This window comes from Hippopotamus amphibius, chromosome 8 (genome assembly GCF_030028045.1).
Source record: "Hippopotamus amphibius kiboko isolate mHipAmp2 chromosome 8, mHipAmp2.hap2, whole genome shotgun sequence".
Classification (NCBI taxonomy): domain Eukaryota; kingdom Metazoa; phylum Chordata; class Mammalia; order Artiodactyla; family Hippopotamidae; genus Hippopotamus; species Hippopotamus amphibius.
Window position 1 is genome coordinate 32,040,817 of NC_080193.1, and position 20,600 is coordinate 32,061,416.

A 20,600-nucleotide genomic window follows, 5' to 3' on the forward strand; every position below is an offset into this window, starting at 1 on the left:
GTAGCCTCATTTTTTGTCTAAATTGCTATTTTTATGTATGTGGTAGGTTGGTTCTGTTTCTCAACCTTGGAGAAGTGGCCTCCTGTAAGAGATGTCCTGTGCGTCCCAGCAGTGCACTTCCTCCTCATCACCCAAGGAAGGACCAGGGCCACTGGTTCCAGGGTGGGGTCTGGCCTGCATTTGCATACTTGGTCTGTTGGCTGCAGGGCTGTAGTTTTCTTGCTTCTGGTATCTGCCTTCTGGCAAGTGAGGCTGATCTAGATAGTTGAGTGAGATTCCTGCCTGCCCCCTGGTAGGTGGAGCTGGGTCTTGGTTCTCTGGTGGGCAGGACCGTGTATAGACACAGCAGTGGGCTCAGGAAGTCTTTAAGCAGTCTGTCTGCTAATGGATGGGGCTGTTTCCCCACTAGGTTGTTGTTTGGACTGAGGCATTCCAGCACTGGAGCCTCGAGCCTGGTGAGTGAGGCCATGTCTTGGTGCCAGAATGTCAGCCTCCAGAACAGCTCATGCAGATGAATATTCTCCCAATATGTCTGCAGCCAGTGTCTATGTCCCCAGGGTGGGCCACAGCCATCCCCTGCCTCCCCAGGAGACCCTCCAAGATCAGTAGGTAGATCTGGCCCTGAAACCTATCAGATTGCTGCTTTTGCTCTTGGTCCCGGTGCATGTGAGGTTTTGTGTGCACCCTTTATGAGTAAAGCCTCTATTTCCCCCAGTCCTCTGGAGCTCCTCCAGTCAAGCCCTGGTGATCTTCAAAGCCAAATGCTATCAGGGTTCCTCTTCCTGGTGCCAGACCCCCAGGCTGGGGAGTGTGATGTGGGGCTCAGAACTGTCATTCCTATGGGAGAACCTCTGTAGTATAATTATTCTCCAATTTGTTTGTCATCAACCCTGGAAGGTGTGGGATTTGATTATATCATGAGCCTGCCCCTCCTACCAGTCTTGTTGTGGTCCATCTTAATGTCTTTATTTATTTATTTATTTATTTTAATGTATTTATTTTTATTTATTCAATTGGCTGTGTTGGGTCTTTTTTTTTTGCTGTGCGCGGGCTTTCTTTAGTTGCGGTGAGTGGGGGCTACTCTTCGTTGTGGTGTGCGGGCTCTTCATTGCCGTGGCTTCTCTTGTTGCGGAGCACAGGCTCTAGGCGCGTGGGCTTCGGTAGTTGCAGCACATGGGCTCAATAGTTGTGGCTCACAGGCTCTAAAGCACAAGCTCAATAGTTGTGACGCATGGGCTTAGTTGCTCCACGGCATGTGGGATCTTCCTGGAGCAGAGATCGAACCCATGTCCCCTGCATTGGTAGGCGGATTCTTAACCACTGCGCCACTTAGGAAGCCCCATCTTAATGTCTTTAGCTGTAGAGGATCTTTTCTAGTAGGTGTCAGTCTTTTTTCAATGATAGTTGTTCTGCAGATTGTTGTGATCTTATTGTGTTTGTGAGAAAAGGTGAGCTTAAGGTCCTTCTACTGTGCCATCTTGGCCACACTCCCATAATGTTCCTTTTTGATGGTTTGAAAATGACAATGGAGGTTTCTTTTTTTTGACCATCTGTATAATAACATTGAGCCAGTTTTTTCCCCCTTAGTTAAATAATTGTATTTATTTTAAAATTGGGCATATGTACAATTTGAATTTGTTGCTTATCGGATCAGCATGAAAAGAAAACAAAGCACATTTCTTCCTCGCTATCTTTGGTAAGAAGCGGGGGTGAAAGCTCTTGGCAAAAGTCATTGCCGGGACTTCTTAGGTGGTACAGTGGTTAAGAATCCACCTGTCAGTGTAGGGGACACGGGTTCGATCCCTGCTCCAGGAGGCTCTCACATGCCGTGGAACAGCTGGGCCCCTCACCACAGCTGTTGAGCCTGTGCTCTGGAGCCCGTGAGCCACAGCTATTGAGCCCATGTGCCACAACTGCTGAAGCCCGCGCTTCTGGAGCCTGTGCTCCACAACAAGAGAAGCCACGACAGTGAGGAGCCCATGCACCACAATGAAGAGTAACCCCCGATTGCTGCAACTAGAGAAAACCCGTGTGCCGCAATGAAGACCCAATGCAGCCAACAAAGAAATTAATTAAAAAGAAAAAAAAGGAAACAGCTGATGTTTACCCAAAAAAAGGTGCAAAATAAAAAAAAGTCATTGCCAAGCATGTCAGGGTGGTTTGTGCATTTAGTATTGTGTTATTCACATTAAATATCTGTTAATATGCAATAGTTCTTTCTGACCATATACATGGCACTGAAATTGCCTTTGTGTTTTCATACCTTTAACCTTTATTTTATTATTTTTTTTAGAAGCAACATTTCTATTTTTTATTTATGGCTGCATTGGGTCTTCGTTGTGGCACGTGGGCTCTTTGCTGCGACACATGGACTTCTTTCTAGTTGTGGCTTGCAGGTTTTCTCTTCTCTAGTTGTGGCAGTTGGGCTCTAGGGCGCGTAGGCTCTGTAGTTTGCGGCACACGGACTCAGTAGTTGAGGTGTGCAGGCATAGTTGCCCCACGGCATGTGGGTCTTAGTTCCTCGACTAGGGATCGAATCCATGTCCCCTGTATTGCAGGACAGATTCTTTACCAGTGGACCACCAGGGAAGTCCCTGTTTCCATACCTTTAATTTTCAAAATGAATCCAAGTTAATTTTATCTCTTGAAAATTCTGTCTGAGAGAATCAGTGAAGGTTCTTTTAAAGAATGTGTATTACAGATCAGTAAGACTGCCTTATAAATCCTCCAGTAAATCTTTCCACACAGAGGTGAACACTGTTTTAGTAAATTAAATATATTTAAAATAATGCAGGTTAGCGCATTTTTTCTACCTGTATGTTTATTTCATGAGAACTTACTTATCTGGTATGATAGTGGATAAAGATATCAAATAGTTGACTTTTTAATCATCTAAAGTTTATCATAAGTGAGTTTATTTTTAAATTATTAAATGCCGTTTGCCAATCATTGATTTATTATTTAAAAAAAATTTATTGGTGTATAGTTGACTTAATTGTTGTGTTATTCTCAGGTATACAGCAAAGTGAACCAGTTGTACATACATCCACTCTTTTTTTAAAAAATTCTTTTCCCATATATATTGCCTATTGCAGAGTATTGAGTAGAGTTCCCTGTGCTGTACAGCAGGTTCTTTTTAGTTATCTATTTTATATAGTAGTGTTTATATGTCAATCCCAGTCTCCCAGTTTATCCCTCCCCCCTTATCCCTTGATAACTGTAAGATTGTTTTCTACATCTGTGACTCTTACTTCTCTTTTGTAAATAAGTTCATTTGTACCCCCACCCTTTCTTTTTTAGATTCCACATGTAAGCAATATCATATGATATTTGTCTTTCTGTGTCTGACTTACTTCACTCATTATGACAACCTCTGGGTCCATCCATGTTGCTGCAAGTGGCATTATTTTGTTCTTTTTTATGGCTAATATTCCATTGTGTATAGGCACCACATCTTCTTTATCCATTCCTCTGTTGATGGACATTTAGGTTGCTTCCATGTCTTGGCCATTGTAACTAGTGCTGCTGTGAACATTGGGGTGCATGTATCTTTTCAAATTATGGTTTTCTCTGGGTGTATGCCCAGTAGGGGGGATTGCTGGGTCCTATGGTAGTTCTGTTTTTAGTTTTTTGAGGAACCTCCATACTGTTCTCCATAGTGGCTGTACCAATTTACATTCCTGCCAACAGTGTAAGAGGATTCCCTTTTCTCCACACTCTGTAGCATTTATTGTTTGTAGACTTTTTGATGATATCCATTCTGACTGGTGGGGGTGTTACCTCACTGTAGTTTTGGTTTGCACTTCTATAATAATTAGTGGTATTGAGCATCTTGTTGGCCATCTGTATGTCTTCTTTGGAGAAATGTCTGTTTAGGTCTTCTGCCCATTTTTTGATTGTGTGTGTGTGTGTTTTTTCTTTTTTTTTAATATTGAGCCACATGAGCTATTTGTATATTTTGGAGATTAATCCCTTGTTAGTTGATTCGTTTGCAAATATTATCTCCCATTCTGAGGGCTTTTTGTTTTATTTATGGTTTCCTTTGCTGTGCAAAAGCTTTTGAATTTAATTAGATCCCTCCCCCTCCCTTTTTTTTTAATCCAAAATATGTTTATTGGGATAGTTTCTCATTCATCTTGATTCTGGGGGCTTTTAGTGCTGCTTCCATCTGAAGGAGCAGCCTTCTGTAAGCCTTGCTTTTCCTCCTGTAGGCTGGCAGAGGACAGTAGAGCAGCCAACACACAAAACTACTGTTTGTGCATGGCTAAAGATAGTGGTACTTTTATAGCATCCTGGGCATTTCACATCCATGAAATCGGAATTAGGGCTCTGCACCAGTTGCTTCTTCTTGTGTTTCCTCTTCTTCTCTGCTGGAGAGGGATGAAGGAGATCCTTTGTGAGAGGCATGTTCTCGTGGGGAGGTTGTCACTGTTGGAAAGGCTGTTTTTGTTTTTACTTTTATTACTCTAGAAGGTGGATCAAAAAAGATCTTGCTGCAATTTATTTCAAAGAGTGTTTTGACTATGTTTTCCTCTGAGAGTTTTACAGTATCCAGCCTTATATTTAGGTCTTTAATCCATTTTGAATTTATTTTTGTGTATTGTGTTAGAAAGTGTTCTAATTTCATTCTTTTATATGTAGGTGTTGAGTTTTCCCAGCACCACTTGCTGAAAAGACTCTTCTCTCCATTGTACAGTGTTTGCCTCTTTTGTCAAATTAATTGACCAAAAATGTGTGGGTTTACCTCTGGGCTCTCTATCCTGTTCCATTAATCTGTATTTCTGTATTTTGTGCCAATACCTTACTGTTTAGATCTGTAGCTTTGTAGTATATTCTGAAGTCAGGGATCCTGATTCCTGCAGCTTTGTTTTTCTTTCTCAGGATTGCTTTGGCTATTCAGGGTCTTTTGTGTTTCCATACAATTTGTAAAAATTTTTGTTCTAGTTCAGTGAAAAATGCCATTGGTAATTTGAAATGAATTGCATCGACTCTATAGATTGCTTTGGGTAGTATAGTCATATTCACAATATTGATTCTTCCAGTCCAAGAACATGGTGCATCTCTCCATCTGTTTGTGTTGTCTTTGATTTCTCTCATCAGTATTTTATAGTTTTCTGAGTACAGTTCTTTTGCCTCCTTAGGTAAGAATCATTGTTTATTATTTTTGTCTGCCCACATAAGGGTAGACAAGTTCAATGTGATCCCAGTGTGTTACATTAAAGAAGCTGATACACAGCCAGCCATAGGTTAATATTTTCAAGGGTGAAAGGTTGGTAAATTCTATGTAGAGACTATGGGACTATACCAGCACTTTCCCCCAGGTCCAAGAGTTGATAATCTGGCCTTTGTGTACATCAGAAGTTTTTTGTTTTGTTTATTTTCCTCTAGTCTTCACTAAATAAAATTGTGGAACACCATTCATTCTCGAATGTCATTAAACTCTTTTATGGAATAGCATGTAATAAATTAATAGTAAATACCAATGTTGGTAATAAATTAATAAAGTGGCAAATGATGAAAATTGGAGATACTGAGTTTTTCTGAGAAAAGATAATATTGCATTTTAGTGCATTTTATTAACTTATTGCTGGGTAATGGAATGCGGCTTCTCTGATATCTTAATTATGCTACTGAATATTTTTTGTTTTGTTTTTGTATTTTAAGTAAATCAGTAACCACAGAAATAATTCATTTAATAACTGAGATTGGTATTCATAAAAGGTATATTGATTTTAATAAATTTTCAGTTCAAAACAGTTTATTATTTGATATTTGATAAGTACAGAGTAGTGTATATCACATGTATGAGAAATATGAAACATTGTGAGTATTCAGAAAATTCAAGGCCCGCTCTCCATCCCTCAAACCAACTTAAGAACTAGAATATTACCATTCCTGTGAAGCTACAGGACTCTTCTAGCATTGCCTTTCCTATCAAAATGACTTGTTACAAAAATTTTCTAACATAACTGGAAATAGTAAGTACACTGAGTCCTCCCTGAATCTGTCACCCAGTTTCAGTGATTATCAACATTTTTGCCAGCTATGTTTCACTAACTCCTTCCATGTGTGTGTCCCTGTCTCCCCCCCCCCCCCACCCCATTTTTTGATTGTTTTAAAGCAAGTTCTAGACATGGCCTTATTTTAGGAGCGAATACTTCAATTATTCATTTCTAACAAGGACTTTAAAAATGTAACCATATTTCTTTAATACCATACAATATCCAGTCAGTGTTTAAATTTTCCCAGTTATCCAATAAATGTTCTTTTGCATTTGGTTTCTGTGAATCGTGATTCAATGCCTGCACTTTGCACTTCATTAAAATATTAATTGTCTTGTTTTTTCCTACTAAAGAAAGAAAAAGGGTCGTTTTTTCGTGTAGAATTTTTCATTTCTCCATTTGTGTCTTTCATTCAACCTGTGCTTCATGTGACATCATAGGTAGATCTTAAAGTTTGATTAGATCCCATTGAGGCAGTAAGAAGTCACTGGTGGTGTGTGTGCTTCCTGCCACTGCAGACTTTGTTCACATGATCCACAGGGATGAGGAGTACTCTTAATGCCAAGTACAGGGTGTGGTGCATTCCGTGGGACAGAGAGCCAGCTGTAAAAAATGAATGGCAAAGGCGTAACAGAGGGAGATTGCGTCCTGTTTGGATTCTGATTTGAATAAGCCCAAAACTGAAAAGTGTTTATGAGATGAACACAAAATTTGATCATTGGTTGCATTTAGATGGTATAAGATTATTGTTTTAGCTATCATAATAGTACTGTGGATATATTTTTAAATGCCTGTGTTTCAGTAATACATACTGAAGTTTTGAAACAAGATTCTGCCTGGAGTTTTCTTATGATAATCCCTTTATAAACAACATTGGTCATCTGTTGATAATTGTTGAACTAGGTGATGGGATTATGAGGCTCTGTGTATTGTTTTCTCTAATTTGTATGTAATCAAGTACTTTTATTATGTTTTAAAAATTATGAAGGCTTTGTGACTACCTGACACCTAATCTCTTTCTTAATGCATCTTGGTTTAAGAAAGCTTGAAGACAGAGATGTTTTACAGTCATTCAGTAGGCTATCATACTGTTTCAGTGTAATAAGAACATCACTGTGAGTACCATGCCTTGGATGGACATACTTGTGAATTAATGACTTCTTTTGAAAGCAAACGCCACTCAGATTTGGCTACATCAACCCTGCCTAGTATTTCCAGAACTTAAGTAAAGGAGCTCTAACGTTTCACACATTCCATGTCTCATATGTCCTTCTCTCCAGTTAAAGTATCTAATGTGTTTGATTCTGAAAACTCTGTAGCTTGCTTTGTTTGTGTCCAGTATCACAGGTTTATTGAAATTGCAATAAAACAGTGCAGGAGCTCAGGAATTGATTGTAAAATCCATGGTCTCATCCTTCTGGGACGGATACGTGCAGAGGAGGAAGATTTGGCTGCAGTTCCTTTCTTAGCTTCAGATAATGAGGAGGAAGAAGACGAAAAAGGCAACAGTGGGAGGTGAGAGCTGTTTGCTGTTGGTGGTGCTCATGCCCAGATTATCACTTTCAAAAGCCAATATTTAACTGGAGTGTATCTCATAATGAGAATAGTTTAGTGTCCATAGGACTATTTGGTAATTAAAGTTTTCAAAATTATGGTTTAATTTAATTTTAGGAAAAATTTAATATGAACACACATTGTATTTAGAAAAATTCATTTAAAAGGGAAAAAAATGTTTAATTTTTCTACCTGAAATATTACTGTTAATATTTTGGTATATATTCTTTTTTTAAAAATTAAAAAAAATTTTTTTTTATTTTTGGCTGTGTTGGGTGTTTGTTGCTGCACGTGAGCTTTCTCTAGTTGCAGTGAGCAGTGGCCAGTCTTTGTTGCAGTGCGAGGACTTCTCATTGCAGTGGCTTCTCTTGTGGAGCATGGGCTCTAGGCACACAGGCTTCAGTAGTTGCGGCACATGGGCTCAGTAGTTGTGGCTCAAAGGCTTAGTTGCTCCTCAGCCTGTGGGATCTTGCCAGACCAGGGCCCTAACCCTTTTCCCCCTGCATTGGCAGGCAGATTCTTAACCACTGCGCCACCAGGGAAGCCCTGGTATGTATTCTTGTAGTTTTCTTTTTTACCTGTCCCTAATTGTGCTTTCCTATGGTAATAGTATGGTATGGTATATATTTTACAGCCTTTTTTGTTGTTAACTTTTAAATTAAAAAATTTTTATTATAATAAAATATACATAAAATTTACCTCTTAACCAGTTGTTAAGTGTATAGTTGAGTGGCATTAAGTGCACTTACATTGTTTTGCAACCGTGAGCGACATCTGTATTTAGCATAGCTGTGTCATGAGCCTTCTGCTGTTTAGTTTTATTTGGTGCAGTATTTCACCTTACGATGAAGCTTTCATTTCCTCACTCAGTTCCTTACTTTGTATGAGCAGTGTCAGGATGACTATTACTATATTTACTCATCCTCCATGTGTTTATTGAACACCTGTTGTAGGCCAGGCCCTGTTCTCTGTCATGCGAATGCTGTAGTGAACATGCAAAATAAAATAAGACAAACTCACACACATTACAGTGGCCTCAGGGCTGGGGGAAGTGCATGAGGGAGAAGGGCCTGGTGCTTTGAGAGTCTGCAGAGGAGAATTGAGCTCTCAGGAGAACAGGAAAAACTGCCCCATCAGAGCAAAGCGGGCAGGAAGGGTGTTGCAGGGGAACAGCATACACCAAGGGTGAAGGAAGACGTCTGCCCTGTCTGCACACGTTGGCCTTTTATCTCAAGACCTGTACAGAGGGCTCATGTGCAGCCTCTGTTTTGAGCTCTGTTTATGTCCCAGCAGCAAACAATGTAGACAGTTACTGTCCTCAGTTGTCTTTTCATAAATTGGCTGAGTTGATGGGTGTTTCTGTTGTATTGCTGGTGTAGCTGGGTCCTTGCAGATGTGCACTGGAGGCAGGTAACAGTGTCAGCTGAGCTTTGCTGTCACTGCCCTTAGCACTGAGTGCTTTCTAGTGTGTGACGAGGTGTCTTTTTGAAACAAAGGAACTTGGCCTTGCACTGATCTTAGGCTCATACTATTAGTCATGATCAGGTGGCCACTGGGGTGGTAAGTCCGGTCATTCTAGGGATCTGGGGCTTGGATCCCATCTTGTTTCACTTTGGAAACTTTGCAAAGAAGTTGAAAAGAAAATAGTATGTATAACATTACCTTATCTAGACATATGTTATGCTGTATGTTATAGTTCAAACTGTGTCTGCATGCATTAATTTAATTAAATGAGGAAAATGACAGTTAACGTAAATAAATCATTGGGATATTTAAGTGAAACAATTGTAGAGTCACATTTTTCTTATTCAGTAGCTACTAAAATTAATTGGGCAAATATAATTAGTACATGTACTATATATTTGAAATAACCAAAAAAGTTTGAGCTTTACTCATGCATGAAATTTTTACACAATTGGATACGTTCACAAAAGAAATTCTAGATATTTGAATGTAATTTTCTCTTCCTGTCAGATATCATTAATCAGCTAATAACTACTGAATGGTCGAAGCAGTCTTCCACAGGGCAGGCCCCCACGGGTGTACCCTCCTGGTCTCTCTGGCATTCATTCCCAGTGCTGATGTTCACATGGTACCAGCTGTTACACGTCTTGACACTGGTGGTGTCCTATATGTATTTTTGAGTAACGCTGTATTTCAAGTTGTTAGGATGTACATATACATGCTCTTCTATGCCTGGTATAGGATGGGAGTTTTCCTACATATTTATCCGCAGACCATAAAATTTTGATCCCTGAAAGTAAATATTCATTAGTATGTAACACGTTAAAAAACCTTACATATCTATAAGCTAATCTCTGGATTCTTCAGATGTCTATTGTGGCTTATAAAAATAGAACAAAAGCAGAAAGCCAAAACCTCAAACACAGAAGCAGCACTTTATTACCACCTGGCTTCAGGCTAACAACCAAGAAAATCTAACACTGTTCCATGTACTTTTTGTTCTTATCATGCTCAAGAATTGACGGACTTTGTTTTTTTTTAACTGAGTCAGTCTAATTTATTTCTGATGTACAAAAAATTGGAAGTAACAATAGCCATTTTTCTTAAGTGTTAACAGTATAGTTAACACCTAACTCACAGACATCACTTGCTGATTCTATCATTATATTTGTTTTTAAATTTAATTTTTATTTTATTTTGAAGAGTTTTTGGTCAGGAGATGCGAAGAGTAAGATGGCAGGAGCCAGCTGCCTGTGCTTAGGAGCCGGGGTGCCGGGCAGGCTCCCCTGGTGGAATGGTGGTTTGGACCTCCTCCTCCGTCCCAGCTGGTCAGCACAGTGGGCAGAGGGTGTAAAGGAAGAACATTGCATTTTGCCTTGGGACATGTGTTTGTGTTGGAGTACATCAGGGGTCACATGGCTACATCCATTTTATTATTTCTTTTGGGGAAAAATATGACCAGATGTCTGGGTTTAGGGACATGGCCACAGTGCTGGTCCCAGTGGTGATTCTTGGGGCCATTTAACCAGCATTCTCTCCAGGTACATCTGTAGTAGCTATATATTAAGGTGGTGGGTGGTAATTGTTGTAAAAGCAGTAAAAGCTGTTACACTCAACTTGGTATACAAGAAGTATACCTAGGAAGATCACCAGAATAAAAAGCTTAAGTTAAATTCTAGTATTGAAAGGTAGCATGCTGGTTTCTAGAAATTTTGACCCTCTGGAACACTAACTCCTGTGTATACTTCAGGTTTTGTTGAAGTAAAGCTTTCTGTTAGTAACCGGCAAACTGTGTGCTTGAGGTTGTTTTCCTTTTTATTTAAAAAATTTTTTATGCTGATTGATCTCTCTTTCTGTTTTATTTTTCCTTCGATTAGCCTTATTAGAAAGAAGTCTGCAGGTCTGGAATCAGCAGCTACGATAAGAACCAAAGTGTTTGTGTGGGGCCTGAATGACAAGGACCAGCTGGGAGGGCTGAAGGGCTCCAAGGTACCTGCCTGATACCCCGTGTCCTCGCCACCCCATCCTGCTCGGGCCCAGACAGGCCCAGCATAGCCAGGCCTCTTGAAGTTTTTATAATGGCTTTACCTTCTATATGTTGTTTTTAAAATTGACTTTTCTTAAGTAACTCTTGACATGAACTCACAGACTATCAAATTTAGTTTCTGAGAGCCTCTGTCCTTGGAAAATAGTGCACTTTAGACATAGTTGCATTGCTGCTGTCTTATAAACTAGAACATACACGTTTGAAAAGATTGGACAAGCATAGAGGTGAAAATTGTAGAGTAAAATTATATTTTGAAGAGTAGGTACAACAAGTGATGCATTTGAACTAAAGTGGAATCCAGTGTGGCTCCTAACTGAGGAGCCGCAGGACAAAGTCCTCCAAATTGTAGTGTCTGGAAACAGTTTCTGCTCAGAGGAGCCTCTCTACTGCTTAGTATTCCACGAGACGTCACCCAGTGTAGGGTCCCTTATCTGCATTGTCACGAAGCTGAAGAGGATGTTTAGAACTCATTCATTTTAAGTCTCATGGTTCTAGTACAATGAAAATAATCTTATGTAACTCAGCAGCCTTGAGTTACACTTGTTTTTGAGGTCCCTGCCCTGCATTTGGAGGTGTGTTGGGCCCAGAAGCTCTGGGAGCCTCAGTTGTGACAGTGGGCTGTCTAGGGGGTCTGGAGGGCACGTTGCCCTTTTGGGAGTTTGCACGTGAAGGGTAGATTGGCACATCACGATTGTGATAAACATCCTTCTTCCACAGTAGTAGTGACTGTTTGATACTTTTGAACACATGGGAATCATAAAGGGGCTTTATAATTTAAAATTAAATCACATCCATCTGTAATGAAAAATTTAAGCATGTGATTTCTTAGGGAAGTCAGCATTAGCAAGAACAAGCAGGACACGACCTGGAATAAAGTGTGGTGTACCAGATGTTTGTTCATCTCTTTACACTGTGTGTATTGAGTTTTCACCTGTGTTATGAGTGTGTTCAGATGTGCCGAGGTAGGAGGAACAGGGACCTGAGTCCTCTTGTCCCTGCACCAGCTTCAGCAGTTGTAGATGGGCACATTTTTGTCTTTATTTTCTACACAGCCTCACCCCTATTTATTTTAAAGTAAATCTCAGTGTATCATTTCATCCTTAAAGTACTTATGTATCTCTAAGAGACAAGAACTTCTTTGGTTAATGTAAACATGTAAATTAACAGTAATTCTTTGTACCATCTAATAAAATTACTTGTAATTTAAAAAGTGTAAATAAAATTCTCTCTTTTCTCTTTTGCCTTTAAAAAAAATCTTGTTTTAGATAAAAGTTCCTTCATTCTCTGAGACACTGTCTGCTTTGAATGTAGTACAGGTGGCTGGTGGTTCTAAAAGTTTGTTTGCAGGTATGATTATTCTAATATTTTAAAAGTTTTAAATGATGCTTAACACTAAAAACATAGTTGTTGTGTTGGGAAAAGTGAGTCCTTTCCTCCTGTTCCTTGCAGTGACAGTGGAAGGGAAGGTATATGCCTGTGGAGAAGCCACGAACGGCCGGCTGGGGCTGGGCATCTCCAGCGGGACTGTGCCTATTCCTCGACAGATCACAGCTCTCAGCAGTTACGTGGTCAAGAAGGTGGCCGTTCACTCAGGTGAGGGCCAGGATTGGCACTGGTGTGCAGACAAGCCTGTTGCTCACACTCTGTAGTTAACTGGGCCTGAAACAATTTCCCCTAAAGTGTCTTTGCATTCTTTTTTAAGTTTTACTGAATTGTTAGGAGTGAAAGTCGGATAGTATAAAACTCCAGGTGGTCTATAGTTGAATCACTGTTGCTGCACGAGGCTTTTTGGAGACCGCGGTTGTTGGTGCTGCAGGAGTGTGGGGCCTACCTCTCTGAAGGAGGGGCTTTTAATCTTGGATCTGTGGTCTCAGGTTCATAGCATCTTTGCAGTCATCATGTTCTGTGTTTAAACAGGTGTTATTTTTCTGGGGAAAGAGCCTGTAACTTTCATCAGATTCCCAGAGTCTGTAAATTCCAGTGATAAGAAAGAACTATTTAAAAAAAGGTCACACTCCTTCAATTCAGGAAAGTTTTATTGAGTATTATTTCAAAGCATTGTAGTTGGCCTCTGAGGAATGAAACTGAATTAGATACAAACTGAGTTCGTGTCTGTATAATATAGGGTTAGACTTAACTCCATATAACATAACATCCAGACAGTAGTGGCTTGAGCGGGGTAGCATTTTACCTCCTCTGTTAAAATCTGGAGGTGGGGTGCAGCTCCAGGACCTTCAAGGAGCACTAGCTTGCGGTCCACCCTGTGGCAGCTGCAGGTGAGCACATAAGATAGGCCTTTCCTCAGGCGCAATCCACCCCCTCCAGAGAGCTTTCCCGGAAGCCTCGCTCACGTCTGTCGCATCTCTGTCACCGTCCTCCCTGGGCAGGGAGTCTGGGAAGCGTGCGTTTGAGCTGAGCACACTGCCCTGGATCACGGGGGTTCTGTTGGTAAGGGGCAGGGCGCGAAGGGGTGTTGGGGGCCTAGGAACTGGTGGACACAGACCAAGAGGAAACGTCCTCAGCCCTGAGCTGCAGTGGACAGACTGGGAGAGGGGGCTGTGCTGGGAAGAGTGAGCATGGTGCCTTAATTGCAGTTGATTGTTCTCTTGCTTAATAATTCCATTGCTGACGTGCATTTCACAAAAGCCTAATTGCTAGTGCATTTGATAATTTGTCTAATTACAAAGGTACTTATTTTTACTTCTTCCATATGAATTTTGATCTTTTATATATTTATATATATAAATATTTTATATATTTACATAGCAGCACCCCATTAATAAATAGCATATTTTGCTGCTTCTTTGCAAGTAAAATTCTCTCTAGGACTTAAACTTTGTAGTTTAATAAATGTTCATTTATTTTATATATTTGTCATCCTGAAATGTTGAGCTTATTTACTCAGTTCTTCAACACATATTCATATGTACAGCATAGGTAGTTATGTACAGCATGGGTAGTTATGCTGTTAACTTTTGTAAACCAACTTTGGCAGCCTCTGTCTGTGTGAATGTTGCAGGTGGACGGCACGCCACAGCCTTAACTGTTGATGGGAAAGTGTTTTCCTGGGGCGAAGGTGATGACGGCAAGCTTGGGCACTTCAGTAGAATGTAAGAATACTTTCTTCATCACTTGCTAACAAGAAACTGCTACTGATAATAACCGTGAATGCTTTTTGATAGTTTTTTTGGTAGAAAATTGAATAGGATGGGTTATTAATAAAAATGGAACTTAAGAAATACATTTTAAAAATATTTATGAATGTGGTTTGGCCTTATATGTTCTGTTTTAAGGTTTGATAGTTAAGTTAATTTAAAGATGTTATTTTGACTAAATGTGGATTAGTGTAGTTGTCCTTTTTTTCCTTCTTTAAAAAAGGCTGGATTGATTTTAGGGGATATTATTTAATCTTGCTTTAGGAACTGTGACAAGCCGCGGCTGATAGAGGCCTTGAAAACCAAGCGAATCCGAGATATTGCCTGTGGGAGCTCGCACAGTGCAGCCCTCACATCCAGTGGTGAACTGTACACTTGGGGCCTTGGAGAGTATGGCCGCTTGGGACATGGGGATAACACAACACAACTGAAGCCCAAAATGGTGATTATACACATTTTTGTTGCTTACAGAAAGCTTACCGATCTGCTGATTTCCAGAGAAGATAAGCTCCAAGTCTAGGACAGTTCATAAAGACATGTGCAGTATTGGCTTTCAGTCTGTGGGGGAAAATTCCCCTTGCTTTCTTAGTGCCTGTGCTTGATTCTGTTTTTAAATTTGTAATTGAGTAGGTGAAAGTCCTTCTTGGTCACAGAGTAATCCAGGTGGCGTGCGGAAGCAGAGATGCCCAGACCCTGGCTCTGACTGATGAAGGTGAGTCCTGTCCTGACTCCACATTGCTGGGGGAGGAACTTCGTGAGACATTGGCCTGAAGCATGCATTTTTACACCTAGGTTTGGTGTTTTCCTGGGGTGATGGTGACTTTGGAAAACTGGGCCGGGGAGGAAGCGAAGGTTGTAACATCCCCCAGAACATTGAGAGGCTGAATGGACAGGGGGTGTGCCAGATCGAGTGCGGCGCGCAGTTCTCCCTGGCCCTCACCAAGTCGGGAGTGGTGTGGACATGGTACGTGGATGTCTGGCACCCATCAGTGCCTCTGCTCCAGGCCTTGCCGGGAGGGGAAAGCTTTTGTTTTCTTCCTTGTCCAGGCATCTTTGTTTTTTCATTTATTTTGAGTTGGGATTAGCGACAGTATTATAAGAAATTCAACATTATAACTGGGTTGTTTAGAAAAGAACACTGGAGAAATTTTAGCCTAACTTGTCTTTCTTGTTTAAGTGAGTTATATGTAGAGGGTTTTTTCTGTTTCTTTGCTATGCCAGAAGCCTAGTGATCCAGTGGGTGGAAAACAGATTTCTGATTTCTTTGATCTCTGAAAAAGTTCATGTGTGTTTCTCGTGAAAGAAATGAATGAAATATCTGGCTTACCATGGGTGGACAGTGTGATGGCCTAAGCCTGAGTGTCGTGATCCAGAGTCCGCTGAGAAAGAATTACAGCAGAGAGGTCTTTTAAGAGCCATTTGAAGCTGTGTGTCATGTTTTCAATCTCTTTATGTGAAACCTACATCAGTAACTTAAATATTGTAAAACGCACATTAAGGATCTTGCTAGCAGAATTAATGAATGAATTTGAATTAATGATATGCGGTTTTATAACGATATAATAACAACAGTAATTTCAAAGACCTTGGGCATTGTGTGTGATGTTGTCGTTGAGCTGGCTCTAGTGCTGTGACAGTGTTTTCCTGTTGGGCATTGCCAGACTAGTCACGTATGAAAATGCTCATTCTTTGGTAGTGTATATGTCAATGCTAAATCAACTTGATGATGGGTGATGACTTAGAGGAGTGGGATAGGGAGGGTGGGAAGGAGTCATGGGAGGGACGGGATATGGGGATATATGTATAAATACAGCTGATTCACTTTTTTGCACAGCAGAAACTGGCACAACAGTGTAAAGCAATTATACTCCAATAAAGAGCTTAAAAATAAATAAATAAATAAAATGCTCACTCTTGACCTCCTTGCAGGGGAAAAGGGGACTACTTTAGGCTGGGCCATGGCTCCGACGTGCATGTGCGGAAACCGCAGGTGGTGGAAGGGCTGAGAGGGAAGAAGATTGTGCATGTGGCCGTTGGGGCCCTGCACTGCCTGGCGGTCACTGATGCAGGGCAGGTAAGTGAGCGCGTGACAAGTCCTTGTGTCTGTAGTGTGACTTTTGATGAAATGAGGGGAGTCGTACTTGGAGAACCAGGAGGGTGAGCTTTGTCCATTGTGTTCCTGTATATATCTACCTAATTGTCAGCATGGGTGAGGGCACCTGGGAAAGAGCTGCTGACTGACACAGGTTATAAAGTAATGGGTTTTCCCATGCTGGTGTCTGACGGGGAGATGCATGTGTTTCATTTCAGAAATAAAGTTATTCTTGGCAGGTGTGACTCATTCTTCCACCATGAGAGGCCATCCCATGATAGGTTCATAGATGATATACTTTGAAATTCATTTATGATAACAAATCAGCACACTGTACTTTAATCAAAATGAATTAAAAGTGAATTATACTGTCTAATTCTGTAAAGCCAAGAAGTAAATTCTTTGAAAATATTTTCAAGCATATTGTTTTGATCATTTTTCCTTGCAAAATAAAGGAAAAAATAAGTTTATTTAGTTGAAGAGGAGAACTTCCCTGCTTCCTTTAACAGAACAAAATAGATAAGTTTATTGGGTTGATGTTAAGTAAATACTCTATAGTCATTGGCAAGAATTTTGAAGTAAATTTAAAGAAAATAATATGAAATATTGAAAAATTCCGTTTTTTTGTTTTTTGTTTTCCTTAACAGGTATATGCTTGGGGTGACAATGACCATGGCCAACAGGGCAATGGCACGACCACGGTTAATAGGAAGCCCACACTTGTGCAAGGCTTAGAAGGCCAGAAGATCACGCGAGTGGCTTGCGGGTCTTCGCACAGTGTGGCGTGGACGACCGTCGATGTGGCAACGCCCTCTGTGCACGAGCCTGTCCTCTTCCAGACTGCAAGAGACCCTTTGGGTGCTTCCTATTTAGGTAACACAGGCTTCTGTTTTATATGAGATCCTTCTGTATGTTACAGCGGCATCATGGATAGAAGGTTTAATATCGCTACCAGGTTAGAGGTTGTAGTGCAGTGCTAACTGCATTCTGAACCACAGCCGCAGTCGTCACGGTGCACTGTGCTGTGATTCATGCTGGAAGGAAAACCTGAGGAGGAAGACGAATGCTGGTTCTTGTACTGTTCGGGGTAGCTCTGGCAATGCTGTGCGCATGTGCAAACAGAGGAGACTTCATAGTAACTACTTGACATGTGTAGGCAATTTGTATCTTCCGTAGCTCTGTTCAGGTATAATCCACATACGATGAGCCGTACATATTTAAAGTGTACTTCTCATCAGCTTTGATACCTGTGCACCTGTGAAAGCATTGTCACAGTCGAGATAATGGACAAACATAGGCACCCTTGAGTTTCCTTGTGCCCCTTCATGTACCCACCCCTGCCTCCCACAACCACTGACTTGCTTTCTGTCACTATAGATCAGTTTGCCTTTTTTGAGTTTTATATATGAAGGCAAGTCAAAAATTATCCTCACTCTGGCTATAGAATTTATAGAAGTTTTAATATAACTGGAGTGCAGATAATTTTTGACTCACCCTGTAAATGGAATCATACAGTATGTACTTTTTTCTTAATCTCACTTTTTTCACTCACCATAATTATTTTGAGATTCATTGCATGTATCAGTATTTAGTTCTTTTTTTTACTGTTGAATAGCATTTTATTTGTGGGTAGACTGCAGTTGGTTTATCCATTTGCCTGTTGATGGACTTTTGGGTTGTTTCCAAATTTTGGCTATACAGATAAAATTGCTGTGAACATTTGTGGACAGGTGTTTATGTGGACATACACTTGCTTTTCACTAGGGTAAATACCTAGGAGATGAATGGTTGATCATATGGTAGGTGTAGGTTTATCTTCTTCTTAAGAACTGCAAACTGGTTTACAAAGTGGTTATTCTAAAGCTCTAGCTCCTGCTTACTTTTGTCTGTACTTGGTGTGGTCAGTCTTTAATTTAAGCCGTTCCTGTAGATGTGTAGTGGTGTCTCATTGTGGTTTTACTTTGCATTTCCATGATGACTAATGATGTTGAAGGTCTTGCTTATTTACCACCCAAATACGTTTTGAGTGTCTATTCAGATCTTTTGCCTGTATCTAAACCTAGGTGGTTTGTTTTCTCTCTTGTTTTGCCCCTTATTTATTTATTTATTTATTTATTTATTTATTTATTTATTGGCTTCGTTGGGTCTTCGTTGCTGCATGTGGGCTCTCTAGTTGTGGCGAGCAGGAGCTACTCTTTGTTGCGGTGCACAGGCTTCTCATTGCAGTGGCTTCTCTTGTTGCGGAGCATGGGCTCTAGGCACGTGGGCTTCAGTAGTTGTGGCACGTGGGCTCAGTAGTTGTGGCTTGTGGGCTCTCGAGTGTAGGCTCGGTAGTTGTGGTGTACGAGCTTAGCTGCTCCATGGCATGTGGGATCTTCCCAGACCTGGGCTTGAACCTGTGTCCCCTGTATTGGCAGGTGAATTCTTAACCACTGCGCCACCAGGGAAGTCCTGTTTTTCTTATTATTGAGTTTTGAGCATTTTTTATGTATTCTGGGTACAAGTCTTTCATTAGATACATGATTTGCACATATTTTCTCCCAGTGTACCTTGTCTCTTAGGTGAATTTTAAAGAGCAAAAAATTTTTAATTTCGATGGAGTCCAGTTTATCCATTTTTATCTTTCATGGATCATACTTTGGGTGTTGTATTCAAACAACCTTTGCTTGACTCAAGATCATAAAGATTCTTTTTCTATGTTTTCTTATAAAAGTTCTGTAGTTTTAGGTATTTGTTTAGGTATATGCTTGATCTTGAATTAAATTTCATATGTGGTGTGAGTATGGCTTGAAATTTTTATTTATTTTTGATATATGGATATCCAGTTGTTTCAATTGCATTTGTCAAGAAAACTATCCTTTCTCTATTGAAAGAATTTGCGCTTGTGTCAAAAATCAGTTTGTGTGTGTGTGGATCTATTTCTGGATTCTTTGTTTATTTTTGTATTTTGATACAAATATCACGTTGTCTTTATTACTGTAGCTTTATAAAAGAATGAATTCAGGCTTTGGTAACTCTTTTAGTTTTGTTCTTTTGCAGATATTTTTTGGGTATTCTAGACCCTTTGCATTTCCACATAACTTTTAGAATCAGCTGGTCAATTTTTATAAAATAGTCTGCTTGGGATTTTGATTGCACTGACTATAGATCAATTTGGGACTTGCTTCACAGTATTGAGCCTCCAACCCATGAATGTAGTATTTCTCTCCATTTGTGTAGGTCTTTAATATTTTTCAGCAGTATTTTGTAGTCTCAGTGTACCGGTGTTGTATATCTTTTGTCATATTTATCCCTAAATATTTCATATTGTTCATCCTGTTTTAAATGGTATTTAAAAAATTTGTTTTGTTCCTTGCTATTATCTAGAAGCATTCAAGTCCATCCTTGCTAGTGTGTAGAAATACAGTTGATGTTTTTAAGGACATTTGGATTATTTCTAGTTTTGGGTTATTACAAGTAAACCCTGCTGTGAATATGCATATTCAGGTTTTTGAGCCAGTCTTCCATACCTTGAATAAACCCCACTTGGTTTTGCTACTTTTTGTTTCTTTGATTTTTTTGTGTTGTTTATCTGTTTTCAGTTTTATTGGTTTCTGTTCTTATCTTTATGCTTGCTTAATGTTTATTTTCTATACCTTTCCTAGTTTCTTGAGGTAAGAGCTTAGATCATTGATTTGAGACCTTTCCTCTTGTCTAATGTAAACTTTTAGTACTATAAATCTCCCTCTCAGCGCTGCTTTAGCTACATCCCCCAAATTTTATGTTGTATTTTCTTTTTCATTCAGTTTTATGTGTGTGTGTGTGTGTATTTTAAGAACATATGAAAAGTAATTTTACTTTTATTTAACCTTAAACTTGCCAAACTGCTTCATTCTTTGAACAGCATTTATCTTCTGTTTGATACCCAGGCTGCACTCATGTTGGAAATGAGTGAAAACTGCTTAGTGATTCCACTTTGAAGTTATAAGCATACAGCTAGATATTTTGAATATAAGTCTATCTGTATGTTGGATAAACTTTAGGAACTCTTAGTATTTCTTATTTTACAGAAATTCTCTCTGTGTCCTAATGTACTTTGGTTGACCATAAAAACTAAAGGCAAATGGCCAGAAAGCTAACTTTCTTAAATGAGACAAAAGGAAAAAATTTTCCAGCTACCACTATAAATAAAAATCTTTCATATATCAGATCAGTTTTCTCAAGTATACAACAAATTCTAATTTAATGTTTTTTTCTTACTACTTCACTTCAAACAGTGCTCTATAAATTTAAGTAGTAATAATAAT

At 39.8% G+C, this 20,600-nt stretch overlaps 2 protein-coding genes across 6 annotated transcripts in view; one reads left to right on the forward strand and one right to left on the reverse strand.

Moving 5' to 3' along the window:
* HERC2 (HECT and RLD domain containing E3 ubiquitin protein ligase 2) overlaps positions 1 to 20,600 on the forward strand; it is a 232,287-nt gene that overhangs the window by 136,530 nt on the left and 75,157 nt on the right. For all 5 annotated transcript variants that reach the window (XM_057747100.1, XM_057747098.1, XM_057747097.1 and 2 more), the window contains 10 exons: positions 7,342 to 7,517; positions 10,898 to 11,009; positions 12,333 to 12,414; positions 12,517 to 12,660; positions 14,087 to 14,177; positions 14,487 to 14,664; positions 14,853 to 14,934; positions 15,015 to 15,186; positions 16,152 to 16,296; positions 16,962 to 17,187. In XM_057747100.1, coding sequence (XP_057603083.1) covers positions 7,342 to 7,517; positions 10,898 to 11,009; positions 12,333 to 12,414; positions 12,517 to 12,660; positions 14,087 to 14,177; positions 14,487 to 14,664; positions 14,853 to 14,934; positions 15,015 to 15,186; positions 16,152 to 16,296; positions 16,962 to 17,187 — 1,408 coding nt within the window. The remainder of the gene's footprint in view (positions 1 to 7,341; positions 7,518 to 10,897; positions 11,010 to 12,332; positions 12,415 to 12,516; positions 12,661 to 14,086; positions 14,178 to 14,486; positions 14,665 to 14,852; positions 14,935 to 15,014; positions 15,187 to 16,151; positions 16,297 to 16,961; positions 17,188 to 20,600) is intronic.
* LOC130859565 (40S ribosomal protein S27-like) lies at positions 4,152 to 4,407 on the reverse strand. Its single transcript, XM_057747102.1, has one exon. It carries the CDS (start codon positions 4,405 to 4,407, stop codon positions 4,153 to 4,155), a length of 255 nt encoding a protein of 84 aa, XP_057603085.1. The 3' UTR covers position 4,152.